The sequence below is a fragment of the Aspergillus ruber genome, assembly GCF_000600275.1.
Source record: "Aspergillus ruber CBS 135680 unplaced genomic scaffold scaffold00037, whole genome shotgun sequence".
In the NCBI taxonomy this organism is placed as follows: Eukaryota; Fungi; Ascomycota; class Eurotiomycetes; order Eurotiales; family Aspergillaceae; genus Aspergillus; species Aspergillus ruber.
Window position 1 is genome coordinate 119,585 of NW_024467333.1, and position 17,058 is coordinate 136,642.

General features: G+C 49.8%; 10 protein-coding genes across 10 annotated transcripts; 7 read left to right on the top strand and 3 right to left on the bottom strand.

Annotated features, from left to right (window-relative positions):
* Positions 1–2,339: 2,339 nt before the first annotated feature.
* EURHEDRAFT_526437 (uncharacterized protein) lies at positions 2,340–2,775 on the bottom strand (the record flags this gene model as incomplete). Its single annotated transcript, XM_040786988.1, has 1 exon — positions 2,340–2,775. One exon carries the CDS (start codon positions 2,773–2,775, stop codon positions 2,359–2,361), a length of 417 nt encoding a protein of 138 aa, XP_040634904.1. The 3' UTR covers positions 2,340–2,358.
* Positions 2,776–4,243: 1,468 nt separating this feature from the next.
* Positions 4,244–5,413, top strand: EURHEDRAFT_416659 (uncharacterized protein). Its single transcript, XM_040783016.1, has one exon. The coding sequence runs from the start codon at positions 4,573–4,575 to the stop codon at positions 5,317–5,319; it is 747 nt and encodes a 248-aa protein (XP_040634905.1). The 5' UTR covers positions 4,244–4,572; the 3' UTR covers positions 5,320–5,413.
* Positions 5,414–5,735: 322 nt separating this feature from the next.
* On the top strand, positions 5,736–6,876 carry EURHEDRAFT_465458 (uncharacterized protein; the record flags this gene model as incomplete). The annotated part of the gene is made up of 4 exons (XM_040785023.1): positions 5,736–6,363; positions 6,421–6,635; positions 6,687–6,779; positions 6,838–6,876. 4 exons carry the CDS (start codon positions 5,736–5,738, stop codon positions 6,874–6,876), a joined length of 975 nt encoding a protein of 324 aa, XP_040634906.1.
* A 172-nt stretch (positions 6,877–7,048) lies between these two features.
* EURHEDRAFT_249816 (adenosylhomocysteinase) lies at positions 7,049–8,843 on the top strand. Its single transcript, XM_040778100.1, has 3 exons — positions 7,049–7,142; positions 7,202–7,457; positions 7,510–8,843. Exons 2-3 carry the CDS (start codon positions 7,373–7,375, stop codon positions 8,685–8,687), a joined length of 1,263 nt encoding a protein of 420 aa, XP_040634907.1. The 5' UTR covers positions 7,049–7,142; positions 7,202–7,372; the 3' UTR covers positions 8,688–8,843.
* A 150-nt stretch (positions 8,844–8,993) lies between these two features.
* On the bottom strand, positions 8,994–10,250 carry EURHEDRAFT_406245 (Tm-1-like ATP-binding domain-containing protein; the record flags this gene model as incomplete). The annotated part of the gene is made up of 1 exon (XM_040780449.1): positions 8,994–10,250. One exon carries the CDS (start codon positions 10,248–10,250, stop codon positions 8,994–8,996), a length of 1,257 nt encoding a protein of 418 aa, XP_040634908.1.
* Positions 10,251–10,407: 157 nt separating this feature from the next.
* On the top strand, positions 10,408–11,343 carry EURHEDRAFT_381271 (TIM-barrel enzyme family protein; the record flags this gene model as incomplete). Its single annotated transcript, XM_040779397.1, has 3 exons — positions 10,408–10,495; positions 10,546–10,691; positions 10,744–11,343. The coding sequence occupies 3 exons, from the start codon at positions 10,408–10,410 to the stop codon at positions 11,341–11,343; spliced, it is 834 nt and encodes a 277-aa protein (XP_040634909.1).
* A 143-nt stretch (positions 11,344–11,486) lies between these two features.
* EURHEDRAFT_250066 (SDR family NAD(P)-dependent oxidoreductase) lies at positions 11,487–12,679 on the top strand. The gene is made up of 2 exons (XM_040778102.1): positions 11,487–11,596; positions 11,651–12,679. Exons 1-2 carry the CDS (start codon positions 11,545–11,547, stop codon positions 12,481–12,483), a joined length of 885 nt encoding a protein of 294 aa, XP_040634910.1. The 5' UTR covers positions 11,487–11,544; the 3' UTR covers positions 12,484–12,679.
* Positions 12,680–12,888: 209 nt separating this feature from the next.
* EURHEDRAFT_444167 (uncharacterized protein) lies at positions 12,889–13,354 on the top strand (the record flags this gene model as incomplete). The annotated part of the gene is made up of 2 exons (XM_040783489.1): positions 12,889–12,938; positions 13,015–13,354. Coding segments are annotated over 2 exons (390 nt in total), but the record flags the coding sequence as incomplete, so codon positions are not given.
* Positions 13,355–13,442: 88 nt separating this feature from the next.
* EURHEDRAFT_249850 (C2H2-type zinc finger protein) lies at positions 13,443–15,694 on the bottom strand. Its single transcript, XM_040778101.1, has 6 exons — positions 15,693–15,694; positions 14,150–15,644; positions 13,962–14,102; positions 13,829–13,905; positions 13,691–13,781; positions 13,443–13,638 (listed from the first exon to the last, which is right to left on the bottom strand). Exons 2-6 carry the CDS (start codon positions 15,495–15,497, stop codon positions 13,532–13,534), a joined length of 1,764 nt encoding a protein of 587 aa, XP_040634912.1. The 5' UTR covers positions 15,498–15,644; positions 15,693–15,694; the 3' UTR covers positions 13,443–13,531.
* Positions 15,695–16,247: 553 nt separating this feature from the next.
* On the top strand, positions 16,248–16,910 carry EURHEDRAFT_533816 (uncharacterized protein; the record flags this gene model as incomplete). The annotated part of the gene is made up of 2 exons (XM_040787261.1): positions 16,248–16,689; positions 16,749–16,910. The coding sequence occupies exons 1-2, from the start codon at positions 16,456–16,458 to the stop codon at positions 16,908–16,910; spliced, it is 396 nt and encodes a 131-aa protein (XP_040634913.1). The 5' UTR covers positions 16,248–16,455.
* Between the last annotated feature and the right edge of the window lie 148 nt (positions 16,911–17,058).

A 17,058-nucleotide genomic window follows, 5' to 3' on the forward strand; every position in this document is an offset into this window, starting at 1 on the left:
AGATACCAGTTGTCATTCTTTGGACTAGCTCTGTTTTGATACTGCCATGGAACCACATGATACCACCCATAGGACAGCCGTTATTTCTTCCAAGAATCATGGGCCTGCCGCAGGGACAATGTTACTGCCCGGGAACAGTTTGCCGCAGGATCAGGAACTCTGTAGGATAGTCATATATTTCCAAGAATCACGGCGTGTCACGCGGCCAGTTGCCGCAATGCCCTGAAAAAAGTACATTGTGAGTCAAATTCCGGACCATTCCCATAGATATATTTATTCCAAGACTTCACCAATAGGGAAAATGGATTGATACCCACGGCTCCACTTAAGATCGGTGCGAATGCCGAACCGTTTGGGTTCGCAGTAGAAGATCTGACTGATTGCGACACCATACAGTTCAGCAGATAGTATCTTAAATTGCATCATAATAATAATGCAACTAAATTGTTTTGGGAATCATGAATTAATGATGGTTAGCCGGGCATACACGGGCCGAAACTTACTGCATTTGGTGCCATGGGTCCAGGAGCTGTGACATTATTATTATTATTATTTAATCAAGTTTATTGTCCATACTGAGCCCTAGAGCTATGACAGACCATGATCCGTGGACTCGAGGCCAGCAGCTATTCTACAGTCCCTTGTCCCTATAGGTTCCTGAGGCGCTAGCCCCCTTCTATAATCTTTCTGACCCTTTTCCTCTCCCCAAGCCGCCTGTATGCACAGGGCTTTCGAGCAGAGTGCTCTCCTCATGTTTTGGAGCAGGGTGGGTGTGACCCAAGCTGGGATTCAGCTTAGGCTACCCTCCCTGCTACCCCTCTCCTGTTCTAACTGCCTCCTCCAATGCTTCCAGCCCCATTCCTCATCTTTTCGAGCTCTTTCCACTGCTCGTTGTAGATATCCCTGAGATAGGCCTACGCTGGTGCTGGCTAAGAATTGTAGCAGTGCCCTAGTCGCTTTGGGCTCCCCAAGAAGTCATCCTTGCGGGTGCCCTCTACAGCTAAGGGTCTCATAACCCGTCCACCTCCAGATCCTTATAGAGTTTGTTTTGTTGGTGTCGCCATTTTCGGCATTCAAAGAGCAGATGATGTGTTGTCTCCCCTGATACGCCGCACCCTTTACAGGTTGAATCCTCCTGGACCCGGACCTGATGTAGGTGTGCTCCTATAGCTGCATGTCCTGACTTCAGTTGAAAATACCGGCTTGCCAGGTGCTTGGGAGCCACTGAGCTATGACATTGAAAGGAAGCGGCTATTTGTTCAACCCAAGATTGTGGAAATCCGATTGGAAGAGAATGTCATCATTAAGAGTTGATCAACTGCTCAGGATCAGCTCTATATTTTTCTTAGTCAAAAATATAGCAGAAGTATAGGCTTTCAAGGCTTGCATAAACTTGCATCAGTTGTTGAAGAAGCCTGGAACACATTTTGAACCATTTCATATCTCTTGTCTCTTTCTTGCTCTTCTTTCAGTCTCTGAAGTGCAAACTGCGTGGAGAGCACTTAATTGCAACTTGAGGTGATGGGAGAAGTTTCAAACGCCAGACAGTTTTACCAGTATTGTTATGGGCTGATGATGTTGTTCAACAGAAGCGCATTGGTAAATTCCTCACTAAGCGATGTAATTTATATCACTTTGGAATTCCAGGAGTCGCTCCTTTGAAGATTGCGCTATCTTGTAAGGATGAATTTCTGTATCTAGCAACACCAGGAGGGGCATGGAGCCTAAAGCGACATTATTTTGATGCACTTCCTTTGAGCCTCCGGTTTAGCAGCCGAGTTTGTGAAGATAATTAAACTCATCGTGGCGCTTTGTAAGGGGTAAAGAAATAATGATAACTTATTCACATCGCTCTAAAATACGAGAGTAGGCACGAACTATAGAGTAGGCACTGTTAGAACTTGTGTAGCACAGAGGCCGCAGCGCGACCTCCGCAGTGCGGACTTATGCATTATTATCCATCATCTATTCATGTACATAGATAACAGGTCACATGACTAATGCCAGTCATGTGACCGCCGCGAGAATACTTTGCGGCGCTGGTGGTTGGACTTTAGACACCAGCGATTAGTCTCTTGAACACTACGCATATAGTCCGCAGTGCGCTCATCACGCTGTCTCAATCCCAACTGCTCTAACAGCCCCCTACATACTGGATCTTTGCCACTTTCAGACTGCATGGATGCTGTATATATTTAAATTTATATGCATGAAAGTAGGGTGCACATAATGACAGGTGCTTTATATCTGCTTGGCTGGATTGAATGGGGAAAGTGCAGAAAAGGAAGGAGGTTATGGCTGGTTACGGGAAACGAAGTTTAAGATTCACAAATACAGATCAATGTTTCATTACCATATCTATTTGTTTCCAATCTTCATAGCGATGAAGTAGTTCTGGCCACCCTCATCCCAGACATAAAGATCGGTCACCCTCTTGTTCTGAGTTCCCTCGTGAAAGGCAAGGGTGGGATACATGCCCTTGCAGTTAGGAGTGCCTGACAATGCTTGAAATACCTCCTTGTCGCAATCCTGGGTGACCTGAGTCAGCTGCTTCTCTCCAGAGCTAAGCTTCTTGAGCGCCTCCGAGATGATACTCTGTGTTCCCTCGTTGACAATATGAGAGCGAACCACCCATTTGAGGTCGTCTTTCTTGGAACCGGCTACCTCATCCCAGACTTGCATCATAAGCTCTGAAGCAGGGAGCTGATCCTTTTCATCATTGAGGTCATGCGCCTTGAAGTTGGAGGTTGCAAAAATGATACCATGACTTGGCATGTATCCATTCTGCCCGACAGGAGCTTGGCTGGCGAGGCCGAGCTCCTCAGTCTTGCCGTTCTTCGTCTGTTTCTGATTCTTGGAGAAGATGGATTTGCTGGTAAAGGTGTCGGTTCCTTTGACTCCCGATTTCCACTTTGAGCTGCGATCCAAGAGACCCCGCTTCAGCCTCTGTACAACATCTAAGGTGATTAGTGCAGTGGAACGCAGTGAGAGACCTCGTACAGTTATCCAGGGGAATCGAGAATGGGTTACAATCATTGAATGTGTCAGTTCCAAAGGGATTTCTGCACCACCAGTGGTTATTTTAAAGGGAAAGGAACATCAGGCTGCTTGGTATCAAGAACCTGCACTCCTTCAGGATAGGAATCGAGACTGGAGGATTGCAAAGAGTGACAATGGCTGGACAACAGATGAGATAGGCCTTCACTGGCTAAAGGATGTGTTTGAACCATATTCCAAACACCATTCAACTGGTGCAAAGCGGTTGCTTATTCTTGATGGTCATTCTAGCCATCTAAGGCAGAATTTGATACCTGCAAAAAGAACACAATTATCTGTCTCTGCATGCCACCTCATACATCTCATCTTCTTCAACCACTTGATGTTGGAGTCTTCGGGCCACTTAAGCGCGCATACAGCAAACTGGTTGAGGCGTTGATGGTTGCTGGAAATAACCACATTGACAAGGAGGATTTCCTGCATCTATATCCTTCTGCACGAGAAAAGGTCTTTAATCAACAGAATATCAGCAGCGGCTTTGCGGGAGCTGGTCTTAAGCCGCTTGATCAAGACCAGGTTCTTGAAAAGATTACTTTTCAACTTCGTACACCAACACCACCACTTGTTGAAGGTTCAATATCATCTGCTTTTCAAACACCTCAGAATCCTCGCCAGCTTGATCACAAGATCCACAGCTTGCAAAGAAGCCTTAATTCAAGAAATCGCAAGCTTTCCAGCAGTCCAATGTCTCATATCTATCATCTTGAGAAGACTGCACAGATGCAAATGAGTATGAATGTTCTTCTTCATGAGCGAATCAAGGTTTTAGAGGCCGAGAATGAGCAGAAAACTAGAAAGAAGGCAAGGAGACATGCTAGTCTAGGGAATGATTTACTTTTATCAGTACAGGAAGGTGAAAATCGAACTCAGCAGCTTGGTTTGCAGCTTAATGAGGATATTGGCGATTCTACACCTAGGCCTCGTCAGCGAGCTCCATCACACTGTAGTGGCTGTGGAACCATTGGACATACAATACGAAATTGTCCTAATAAATAACTATATATTCAACTAGTTAATAGTCGAATTTAATGGCATTGGTGGTTGAAAGCCTTTAAAAACATAGTGGGCGAGGCGAAAATTCGTCACTCGGCCGTATTCGTCACATGGCCGTGGATTACGTTAGCGGTAAAAAATCAATAAAATTCAATAGAAATAGTAGACGGACCCATAGATCTACTCCCTTCCCCGGGTATCGAGAGCCTCCAAATTACCCGGACTAAGTGAAGATTTTCACGTTCCCTCGATGACAGAATATTGCGTGCTTTGGTGTTGAGCATTGCGAAGGAAGGGAGTATGCAGATGGTGTGCTTGGTGTTTCTGCGGTATATATGGGGCAGCATGGCTTGAAGATAGGTTGTCTTCATTATTATTTCGTTATCCTTTGCAGAGTTATTTGGTGTTGGTCTTCCTTGTCAGAGTTTGCTGCATAGTTAAAGCACTCAATATCCTATAATCCGATATAATTGCGACGCTTGATCTTTATCTTCTTGTCTGTTGTCAGTCATTTAAAGCGAAATGGCACCCGGAATTGGAAATATCATCCTTCCAACCGTCAGCATACAACCCACAAAACAACCTCTCCCGCGACGCCAAACCACCCTATACCACCACAGCCAGGTAACAACCGACTCAGACGCTCTGCAATTCGAAGCCGCTGCATCCGAACAGCTCAAACTCCGCGATGGCACATCCAGTGACACACAATCATCAGAGGAAACCCTCCTGATAACCTCACCCTACAACTCCCCAAACCACCTCCTCGATCTAACAACGCTCGACACCGCAAACCAACTCTTCGCCAAAGCCCTCACCATCTTCACCCCCATCCGCCCCGGCTACGCCACAGCTCCATATCTCGAGTCTTTCAACTGGACGGCCGTCTTCTCGTTCCTCCGTGAACTCTCGCAAGCAGAGGAGTATCACTTCCCGCGAACAAGTTTCTACGTCGTCGCGTTCCGGTCGAAACTATTCCCTGATACGGATGGTGGCCGATTAGGTCTGTTAGACGACCATTCGCATCGGGAGGCGACGGAAAGCGGGGGGTTATTGAAATATTGGTTTGGGAGCAAAGACGGGGAGCATCGGAATTTGGCGACCTGTCTTTGGAGGAGTCGCGAGGATGCACGGAATGGGGGGATAGGACCGTGGCATCAGAAGGCGAGAGCGGCGGGGAGAGAGATGTATGAGAGCATTGATTTCAAGACCATGGAGTTGGTTGTTGAAGATGGAGTGTCTGGGTGGGAGATGAAGGATTGGAGTTAAATGTTGGTTTCAATGTGTATGAGCATGACAACATAGCATATTATTTGATACCCTAACATGCTAATAGAATGTTCTATTGTTAGTTACATGGAGTGAAGAAAAGAGTATCTTTCTCCGCCCGTGGTGTATAGAGTTCCGTGGAATTTTACGCCATTTCATGTTGCTCCACCACATCCACATCCATTTCGACGCTGAACAACACTGAATGACCGATTCCAAATCCGGGGTGCGGGGTCTACGGCAAATTAAATCACCGTGAATAACGGGTTGGTATTGCTTGGATACGATTGGGCTATTTATAATATCCATGGTATGTCATGTCGGTTCGTTTCCGATCGTCTAATATATAAGACTCACGGATTCACGTTAGCATCTGTTCAAACACCAACCCATCTAGTATAGCTATACAAGACAAGATGGTTGGAATTCAAGCCCAGAACCTGGCCGTCAACGATGGCCCATTGACCTCTGAAAATGCCGCTCTCCTACGTCCCTCCGATCCAAACATGCCCATCGAAGAACTCCGTCAACGCTACGAACAAGATGGCTATCTCTTCGTCAAGGGACTCCTCCCCCGCGAGGACGTCCTGGAAATGCGGCACCGCTACTTCGACTTTCTCGCCCCAACCGGCGTCCTCCAAGAAGACACCAACCCCGTCGAGGGCATCTTTAACAAAGCCAAATCGCCCGACGACTACCCGGGCATCGGCGCGGGACATGTGGGCAACAACGGCCGTCCCGGGGGTGACAGCGCGGCGCAATTTGTGGACAAGGCGATCGAGGCACATTACAAGGATTGGTATGCGGAGAAGTTCTGTAACCATCCTGATTTGTATGGGTTTGTGGCGCGGTTCATGGGGTGGGGGGATAATACGTTGTCGTTTAAGAGGACGTTGCTTAGGAATAACCCGCCGGGGTCGAAGCCGATTGGGGTGCATTATGATCAGATCTTTTTGAGGTATGGGGACCCGACTAGTGTTACTGCTTGGGTGCCTATTGGGGATATCAAGTTGAATGGAGGGGGGTTGATTTACCTTGAAGATGGTACGTCAGCCTACATACCGAGAATGTGCTACAAAGTACAACAATTAATGACTGCAGGTGACTCGGTTGGTCTGAAACTCGAGGAAGAATTCACCACCAGAGCCAAGCAAGCAGGCCTGACAGAAGAGGAATCCAGATCGGCGTTCAACTCGAATATGATGGCCACCGGTTTACTCTCCGAGTTTCCGGCTGAGTTTGCAAAGGAACAGGGCCGTCGATGGCTGGCGTCTTCCTACGAGGCTGGGGATGTTGTCCTGCACAAGCCGCATGCTGTATGTTCCTTACCCTAGACTCGGTCAAACAAACAGGTACTAATTACGTAGATCCATGCATCGACGGTCAATAATGACCCGGAAAATGTGATTAGACTGGCGACGGACCTCCGGTTCTGTGATTCTTCCAAGCCGTATGACAAGGTAGTTTCTACTCCGTGTGCTATCTTCGTACTGAGCACTGACTGATGTGATTTTGCAGCGATGGATGAACCACTATCAGTTTGGGGATGGCGTGTAGACAAGCATAAGCAGCAATCGATTGGTAATCATAATATCAGTATCATTCTCACCATAGGAATAGTAGTATGCAGATGCATTTTGTATAACATCAACATCGGTAACCCGGAAGGATAGAAATGCCGACTCTCCGCCGCTAGCCCCGCAGCTCAATTTGTTTCCCCTCTTCTGTTCTGTTCTTTTCTCCCCTTTCCCTCTCTCTTTTTTCCCTCTCTCTTCTCTCTTCATCCCATCTTCTATACCCCCATATCTCTTTATCTTTCTATCGTGAGTACCATCTTCAATTTCTAAATTCATCAGTCAACAGTCATTAACATACTCTACAGCATCTTCTCGCCTAATCTTCACAATGGCTGCTCCCGCTCAGAAGTTCAAGGTCGCCGACATCGTACGTACCACGTACCACTGTCCCATATCTACGATGTCCTCATTCATTGACCATACCCTAGTCCCTGGCTGCCTTTGGTCGCCGCGAGATCGAGCTCGCTGAGATCGAAATGCCCGGTCTTATGGCTATCCGCCGCAAGTACGGTGCTGAGCAGCCCCTCAAGGGCGCCCGTATCGCCGGTTGTCTTCACATGAGTACGTTTGTCCCGTCCGTCAGTGCTCTTAGGATTAGTACTGACTTCCACAGCTATCCAGACTGCTGTCCTCATTGAGACCCTCACTGCCCTCGGTGCTGAGGTTACCTGGACTAGCTGCAACATCTTCTCCACCCAGGACCACGCTGCCGCCGCCATTGCTGCCGCTGGTGTACCTGTCTTCGCCTGGAAGGGTGAGACCGATGAGGAGTACAACTGGTGCTTGGAGCAGCAGCTCTCTGCCTTCAAGGATGGCCAGAAACTCAACCTCATCCTCGATGACGGTGGTGACTTGACCGCCCTTGTCCACGACAAGTTCCCCGAGCAGCTCAACGGTTGCTACGGTCTCTCCGAGGAGACCACTACTGGTGTCCACAACCTCTACAGAATGCTCAAGGAGAACAAGCTCCAGGTCCCTGCCATCAATGTCAACGACTCCGTCACCAAGTCCAAGTTCGACAACCTCTACGGTTGCCGTGAGTCGCTTATTGACGGTATCAAGCGTGCCACCGACGTTATGATCGCCGGTAAGGTTGCCGTTGTTGCCGGTTACGGTGACGTCGGCAAGGGTTGCTCTGACGCCCTCCGCTCCATGGGTGCTCGCGTCCTTGTCACCGAGGTCGACCCCATCAACGCCCTCCAGGCTGCCGTCCAGGGCTACGAGGTCGCCACCATGGAGGACGCTGCTCCTCAGGGTCAGATCTTTGTCACCACCACCGGTTGCCGTGACATCCTGACTGGTGCTCACTTCGAGGTCATGCGTAACGACGCCATTGTTTGCAACATTGGTCACTTCGACATTGAGATTGACGTTGCCTGGCTCAAGGCCAACGCCAAGTCCGTCCAGAACATCAAGCCTCAGGTTGACCGTTACACCATGGCCAACGGCCGTAACATCATCCTCCTGGCTGAGGGTCGTCTTGTCAACCTTGGCTGTGCTACCGGCCACTCTTCGTTCGTCATGTCCTGCTCTTTCTCCAACCAGGTCCTCGCTCAGATCGCTCTCTTCCGTGCCGAGGATGTCGCTTTCGGCCAAAAGTACGCCGAGTTCGGTGCTTCCGGCAAGAAGCCCGTTGGTGTCTACGTCCTCCCCAAGGTCCTTGACGAGCAGGTCGCCCGTCTCCACTTGGACCACGTCAACGCCAAGCTGTCCGAGCTTACCCCCGTCCAGGCCGACTACCTTGGCCTGAATGTCCAGGGTCCCTTCAAGGGCGACATCTACCGCTACTAAGCTCATTTTTTCTCTCGTTTTTTCCCTTTCACGTCCACGTTTGATACACCTTCTATAGACATTTACATTTGTTTCAACATGATGACGATGTTACGATAACATACGGGTTCTTTATCAACTTAGAGCTCAAAAATTTTTGTCCTCAACGGCAAGACAAAAGTGGCATATATGGGGTTTTGTTTTAGGTTTTGTTTGTACGGGCGGCCTGGAGTATGTTTGCATTCAACAAAGCTTACAAGGTATTTCTTAATAAACAATGTATAATGATGCATGTTTTCAAGTACGTAGCTCGTAAATGCTGTGTATCTAAGGCAGCTGCATCAGCTCGAGCAGCGATTCTGCTACTGCCACAGCAAACCCTGGATCGTTAATGGCGCGGGCATCTCGTCGAATCTCAATCGACGTTCCAGCCAGCTCTTGCTCAAGCGTGTCAAAAAGCACCTTATCGGCTTCAGTATCATGAAATGCCTGCCCAGGCATATCCAACATACTAACACCACCAGTGGGCAAAACAAACTGGACCTTCTCCGGGTTCTTTGCACCACGCAACTTCTCCCCAATAAACCTTGCAATCCCACGACATTCCTCCTCCGTCGTTCTCATCAACGTAATACTGGGATTATGCTCATACAACCTCCTCCCCCCATCTCCGAATTGCGTCGGAACACTCTCCTTCGTCCCGAAATTCACCATATCACACGCTCCCACGCTAATCACCTGCGGGATGCCCTTCGCGGAAGCCGCGGACAGTCGTCCTGGGCCAGCTGATAGAATACCGCCAACCAACTCATCTGCGACCTCAGTGGTTGTTAGATCGAGGATAGCATCGAGTTGGGACTCGGCGATGAGCCGCTCCATAGCCTTCCCGCCTGCGCCAGTAGCATGGAAGACGTAGATTTCGTATTTTCCCGTGTGTTGTTCATCAAAGTATTCACGAACCCGATCAACGCAAGGAGTCGTAACCCCAAACATAGTAATACCAATCCGTTTCTTCCCTCCATTACCACAATCTGTATAATTCTGGAGATAAGAGGCAGCCATACCAGAAATAGCACCCGCCGCATTTCCCAGAATCCTCTCGAGAACCCAATTCCTCCCCGCAATATCAACAACGCTATACATCATCGTGATATCAGTCTCTTCGACATACGACTTCACATCACCAGATGCCATCGTCGAAACCATTAATTTTGGAAATCCCACGGGTAACGCATTCTGCATTATACCCGTTGCCAGCGATGTCCCGCATGATCCGCCTATGCTGATTGCGGCGTGGATGGAATGGGATTGATAGAGATTAGAGACGGTGGTTGTGGCGAGCGCGAGTATTTGCTTTATGTATTCTGAGCGGGAGAGGTTTGATACGTCGACATTGCTATCGGAGGAGGAAAGTAGGTCATGATGGGTTATGGTGATGTCAGGGTGTGTGGTTGCGGAGCGGCCGAGGTCGAGGAGGATAACTTTGGTTCCAGTGATGTTGGGGTTGGTGAGGATTTTGTCACGGACGAAACGTAGTTCGTCGAGTTTTGTATCACAGGTGCCTAAAAGGAGGATTGTTGTCATTGTGTTGTTTGTGGAGTGCTGGTGGATTGTACAGCGGAGAGATTGTTTATAAGGGTTTACTTCAGGTGCGGGGCTGAGTGAGCTCATTTTATCATCCTGCTTCAGACATTTACTTCACACAGTTCTTACACTTACTACACTATACGTAGCATACAAAATGCCCCATCCAACAACCCGCAAAGAAGTCCTTGACAGACTTCGCAAGACTATTGCTGATGGCTCCATTGTGGTTGGAGCAGGAGCTGGTACCTTCCCTTCCCAGGACAGACATGGATGACGGAAGCTGATAGTGTAGGCATTGGCCTCTCCGCCAAATTCATTGAGAAAGGAGGCGCGGACCTCATTCTCATCTACAACTCTGGTCGATTCCGCATGGCCGGACGAGGTTCGTTGGCAGGCTTAATGCCGTATTCGGATGCCAATCAGGTTGTGGTTGAGATGGTACGTATCTACACTCCTGCCCATAGGACCGATAAGAAGCTAATAAATGAAGGCAAGCGAAGTCCTCCCTATCGTCGAAAACACCCCCGTCCTCGCCGGCGTCTGCGGCACCGACCCCTTCCGCACAATGCCCGAATTCCTCACGCAGCTGAAAAACATCGGCTTCGTCGGCGTCCAGAACTTCCCCACCGTCGGCCTTATGGACGGCAACTTCCGCGCAAACCTTGAAGAAACCGGAATGGGCTACGACAAGGAAGTCGAGATGATCCGTGTCGCCCATGAACTCGACCTTGTCACTACACCCTACGTCTTCAACATCGATGAGGGGGAGCGTATGGCCCGCGCCGGCGCTGACGTCATTGTTGTACACCTTGGCTTAACGACGAGCGGGACAATTGGCGCGCAGACGGCTGTGACGCTAGATGATAGTGTGCGGATAGTGCAGGAAGTTAGGGATGCAGTTGTTAAGGTCAATCCGGAAGTTATTGTGTTGTGTCATGGGGGGCCTGTTGCGGAGCCGGGAGATGCAGAGTATGTGCTTAAGAGAACGAAGGGGGTGCATGGGTTTTTTGGGGCGAGTAGTATGGAGAGATTGCCGGTGGAGAAGGCGATTTTGGAGAATGCGAAGGCGTTCAAGAATTTGAAGGTTTAACGTCGGAGTATGCAGTTGTATATAGATCTGTCAGGCGGGTAATTAGTGGTTTCCTAATTGGTAATTAACCGTGATATAACCGAAGAGGGGACGGCGGGCTTTACCCGGAGTACAATATATTTACTGCATTTTGTCTTTTCTCTTCTCCTTCTCTCTCTTTCCTCCCAATTGCATTCCAATTAAATTCATACATTGGACAGAATGTCCCGCTCATTGGAAGGAAAATCTGGCATTGTCACCGGCGGATCGCGAGGTAAGTAAACACTTACAAGTAAGTTACCATGGTTATACCTGCTAACACGCGCAGGAATTGGCGCAGCAATTGCCCACAACCTCGCCTCCAAAGGATGCTCCATCCTGTTGAACTACACTTCTGAGTCTTCTCGCGAACGCACCGAATCCCTCTGCCAAAGCCTCTCCAGCACGCACTCCATTACCTGCCACGCCGTGCAAGCAGACCTCAATGACGCTCAAACCGCATCTAACACCATTCTCTCCGCAGCAAAAGAGCTCTTCACCAAAGATGGCAAATTTCAAATCGACATCTTGATCAACAACGCCGGCGTCTCAAAAGACCGCTTCCTCAACGACGAAACCAAAGGCCCCATCGACCCAGACTACTTCTACTGGCAATATAACATCAACGTCCTAGCACCCCTCCTCCTCACCCAAACTGTCGCCCCATTCCTCCCCCAAAACCGCACCGGTCGTATTGTCAATATCTCCAGCGTTTCATCCTCCCTAGGCTTCACCGGCCAATCCGTCTATGGCGGCACAAAAGCCGCCCTCGAAGCAATGACGCGCACCTGGGCCCGCGAGCTCGCCGACCGCGCCACTGTCAATGCCATCAACCCCGGCCCTGTCGTCGGGGACATGTACTTTGCAACCGGGGAGGCGTTCTGGCGCCAGATGCAGGGGTATATGGATGCGACGCCCTTGAGTAAGGTGCTTGAGGGAGATGAGAAAATGGGTAGTTTGACAGAGGAGCAGAAGACAGCGATTCAGGAGAAGATGGGTGGGAGGAGGCCAGCTTTTACGAGTGAGATTGCGGGGGTGGTGGGGATGTTGTGTACAGGGGATGGGGAGTGGTGTACGGGGAGTGTGGTTTGTGCTAATGGGGGGATGAGGATGGGTATTTGATACCCCTGTAGTTGTACTGTCTTGCACATAAAACTAGAATTTCAATTGCTCGGTCTACGGAAGTACTTAGACAAACATATTACTTCCAGTTCTCTATTTAGTATGATATCACGTGGAGAATGACGTCACTTCCGCCATCACCTCGACCTCACCCAACATCGACACTCAACATAACATCAACATCTACTCGAACCAATTGACACTATAATTTACAAAATGTCTCTTCGAACAACCCGTCTCACATCCCTGCTCACCCGAGCAGCCGCAAGCGCACCGTCCACGACCCTCCGCCCGTTACTGGGAGCTTCATCCACCCGAATTCCCAGCCAAAGCTCAAGACAGACTCAACTATTCCCCTTAAAAATCTCGAACCAAGTCCAAGCTAGAGGCTATGCCATCGGCGCTACAACCGGAAAGTCACAGAGCGATCTTCTCGTCGATGAGTTACAAGAATTGTACTCCTCCCCATCCCCACCATCCCACCCTCCTCCCACCAAACGCTCAAAAGCAACGAACTAATACCAAACCAAGATATGAAATCGCAAAAGATGAATTTGAAATCGCAACTGACAGCACCGACAACGCCACCATATACGCCGCCTCCGACCGCGACTCCTGCCGCGACGCCCTAAACCAGTTCATCGCGACCTACTCCCTCTACACATCTTCGGAGATCCGGCCGACGGCCGAATCGCATCAGCCACAGCAGGCGCAGCCAGATGATAGTGGGATGGATGCCGTGGGTACGGGGTATGACCCTGCGGATATTGAACCGACGGTTAGGGAAGAGGTGAAGAAGAGGGTTGGACAGAGGGTTAGGGAGTTGGAGAATGCGGTGCAGCTTTTGGAGGAGAGGGCGCAGGCTGATTGATTAGTTCTTCGGGGTCTTTATACGTCTGTAGAATAGGATATTAAGAGTATATTGCATCTATATGGCAGTGGCACCAGTTTAATACTCGGATATTCAATAAGTATCATAATCATGGACCAGGTTGCAGATTTTAGAAGCCGGAACGCCGAACCCTCATTAGTGTGCATCGTATACCAACTAAGCGATTATCCCGTACGAAAGCGCGAACTCTTCAGTCTCGGGTGATGTGGAAAAAGATGGCATTTCTTCTTTGTGCGTCGATTTTATGTGTCGCTTCAGTTGATCTATGCGTTGTCAGTATGATCCATGGTAGACATACCGGAACGGGTGACATACCAGGTCGTGTAAAGCTCTTAGTACACCCAAGGAAGTGACATTTGTGCCGTCGTTCGCCGTGTGTGAGACGGTGGCTTGACATGTTCGAAGACTGCAGGGTTAGCTTTTGCATTCGCAACAATAAGTAGGGCATCTTACATCGCCAGTCTGGAAGTTACATCCAGGATAGGTGCACCTGAATGGCTTTTCGCCCGTATGTGTCCGCGAGTGGGTTTCTATCATGCCACCGTCAGTAATGTGCATATGTGAAAAACTAAGGACGGGGACGTACTCAGTTCGCTGCTATCGGTAAATGTCTTTCCACAATCTGTACACTTGTACGGTTTCTCGCCTCGGTGGCTTCGTTCGTGTCGGTCCAGAGTGGCTTGTCGGGCGAATACCTTGCCGCAGACGATGCATTTGAAGTTTTTATCTATGCTAGTTAGCACTAGGTTAAAGTAAGAAAGGGAGACAACGAACAATTGCTATGTGTCAAAAAGTGTCCCTGAAGTTTCGACTTTTGCGAAAATGGCTCGTGCGGTCGGTGGCATCCTTCCCAGCAACAATAGTACCCATTACCCTTAGCTCCATCCACGGTGGACATGTGGCTGGAGATGAGATGCTTCTGGAGAGCACCTGCGTCTGCGAAAGTAGCACCGCAAGGATGTTTAACACCGTGAAGGGTGGTTGTCCATTTGCAGACATTCACCTCCCGGTCCACAGGAGAGAAGTCCGGGCTGGTGATCACGGATGAGGCGCCGCCATCTAGTGGCGGAGGGGTCTCGCCAGGACTGGAGATCAAATGGGAGCTGATGCTCGATCGGGGCTGTCGTGAGTAGGGAGAGTATGGGTGTGCGTGGCCGTGAGCATGGGCGCGACAGCGATGATGAGAACGACAGGGTCCTTTGGCTGGGGCATGATCGCCTGCATTGACCGATTTTGGCTGGTGGCGGTGGTGGCGGTGACAATTGTTATCATTATTGGCGGTGTTGGCATTGGCATTATTATCATGAATAGTATGGTTGAGATGGTTGTTGTCGGTGTGAAAGCATGAAAAGAAGGCCGATGTATCGTTCAGGTGGTAATTGTGTTGACAGTGTTGCTCTTCTGGGATTGGGCAACTCGACAGGTCCGGGCACATGCCCAGCATGTGGAAAACATCCGCCGGGTTAACTCCATTCTGTACAGCATACGGAGGATGTACCGAGTGATGAAATTGACAGTTATCGAAGTGATTCGGGACGTGCGGGTGGCAATGAGCCACTGGTGTCGATGAGTATGGGGGAAAGAAGGAGGAAGGATCGGTAGGATTAGGGTGGTGAGAAGGGGTGTCTAAGTTAGCCGAAGCGGAAGGGACTGTGGTCTTAGGCTGCTCAAGCTGACTGTGTCCAAGAGTCGAAGAGAGAAGATCACTCGTCTCCAGATTCAAGGGGGCTCCCAGCCCTAAGAACGATTCCAAGCCACGGTCGGCATCGTTCTCGGTTCCATTGAAGCAATGGTCTTCAAAACACACGGGCTCGTCACTCTCGCAGTTATCGTCGCAATGTGATACGGAACACGCATCGGACTGATCACAATCGACGAAACCATCGCATACTGACGGACAAGTGATGGAACAGTTATCGGCACAGTCATCCGCCTCGCAGCATGTCTCGTCCACATCCGCATCCGCCTCGCACCGGGACAAGGTGTGGTGTTCCTCTCCGGGGCAGACAGGGTCAGACGGCTCTTTCTCCTTGGGGTCCGATGTGTCGTTAGACTCTTTGCCGTCGAGGCGGAATCCCTCCCAATGGCACTCGAGGCAGTAGTCGTCCTTGTTTTGAGCCATTGCGCGATTTGTTTCTTGCAGTACCTTCCAGTGCTAGTCCAAAGGAAAGAAGGACACACACCAGCAAATCTCTTGTGCCTCGCTGGGGATTAAGATCAACGGAGATCTTGCAGACGGAGAGTCCTCGGTGAAAAGACCGTTAAAAATCTAACAAGGTTAACGACCAGCCATAAACTGATATCAACCTGAACACACCTGTAGTCGGAGGACCTTCAGTGTCAACAACAGCCAGTATGAAGCAGAGGATTCAAAAAAGCGAAAATGAGTGTGGACAGTGCTTTCAGTCAGATAGCCGATACATCGGAAAAGACAGCAGCAAGCAAGACTCAAAACGTGACCGCCGCCACTCAACTTCTCGTAATGAGGACCTTGGGAGCTTGGTAGTAGAGGTGGGGAGAAATAATGCAAGCAACAGGAACACTCTCCATCGTCGACATCACCACCGAATCACGACTGTCAGAATTGCTACTCTTTCCTTTTCGGGCGAGGGGGGGAAATTGACCCTGGGCGGAGAACAGCGGCAATTTGGATGAGGACCTTGCGGACGGCGGAGAGTGGAGGACCTTGGGGATTACCCAGGCGGCCAATTAGAGGATGGCTGATTGAGAAATGATGTAACGCCGGCCTATGCGTCCTACTAGCCCGATTTGGTTATTAATCTGGTTTAGTGTAAGTCAATTACCGCTAATTTCAATCACGTGTACAACGCCTCGTTCGTTACTCTGTACTGCATAACTGGAGCATGGCGTATGCAGTACTGTTGTATATCTTGAAATCTGGATACCTTCGAAAACACATTACTCGTCTGCACACTCAGCATCGCATGCTCAGCCAAAGCACCCTCTAATCAGCCAGCATCCCGACGGCTGCCTAACACTGCTGTAACTGCGACTGCGACGAGAATCCTCATACAACAACTACCATCCTCCTGCGCATCCTCAATAATACACAGACCACCATGGGAAACATTTGCTCCCGTTCCGCAAACAAACCTGACGACCCCTTCACCCATCCCGGCCGCTCCCTCGGCTCCTCCGCACCCTCCCAACACCAACATCACAATCGTGCCCCCTCCGCCCGCGTTCCCAACAAGCAACAGCCCTTCAAAGCCCCAGGACGGACACTAGGCGGCGGCGAAGAGGAGCCGGGGACAGGCACGGATGCACGGACTAGAGCGGCTTTGGCGGCGCAGGTATGTCGTTTCCTTATTCCCATACCAGTTGATGGTAGGACGTAGGCTAACGAGTGCAGGCACGAGCGGACGCAGTGCAGTCGTCGAATAAAGGAAAGCTCGGGACGAAATTGGCAGCGCAGAAATCGATGACACAGGCGCAGGCGTTGAATGAGGCGAGTCAGTCCGAGCGCGCTGCTAGAGATGCGGATGGGGTGGCTGAGGCGAGGAGGTGGCAATGAGTTTTCGAACTGGTATACTCAAGTATATACACATTGATGCCGATACGAGAGCGTGTTTGATGTTATTTTATATGGGTTCTGACTGTTGGTTCTGTTTATTGACGGGTTCGCGCATATACATTCTTTCTAGCGCTAGCGGAGCTATGGA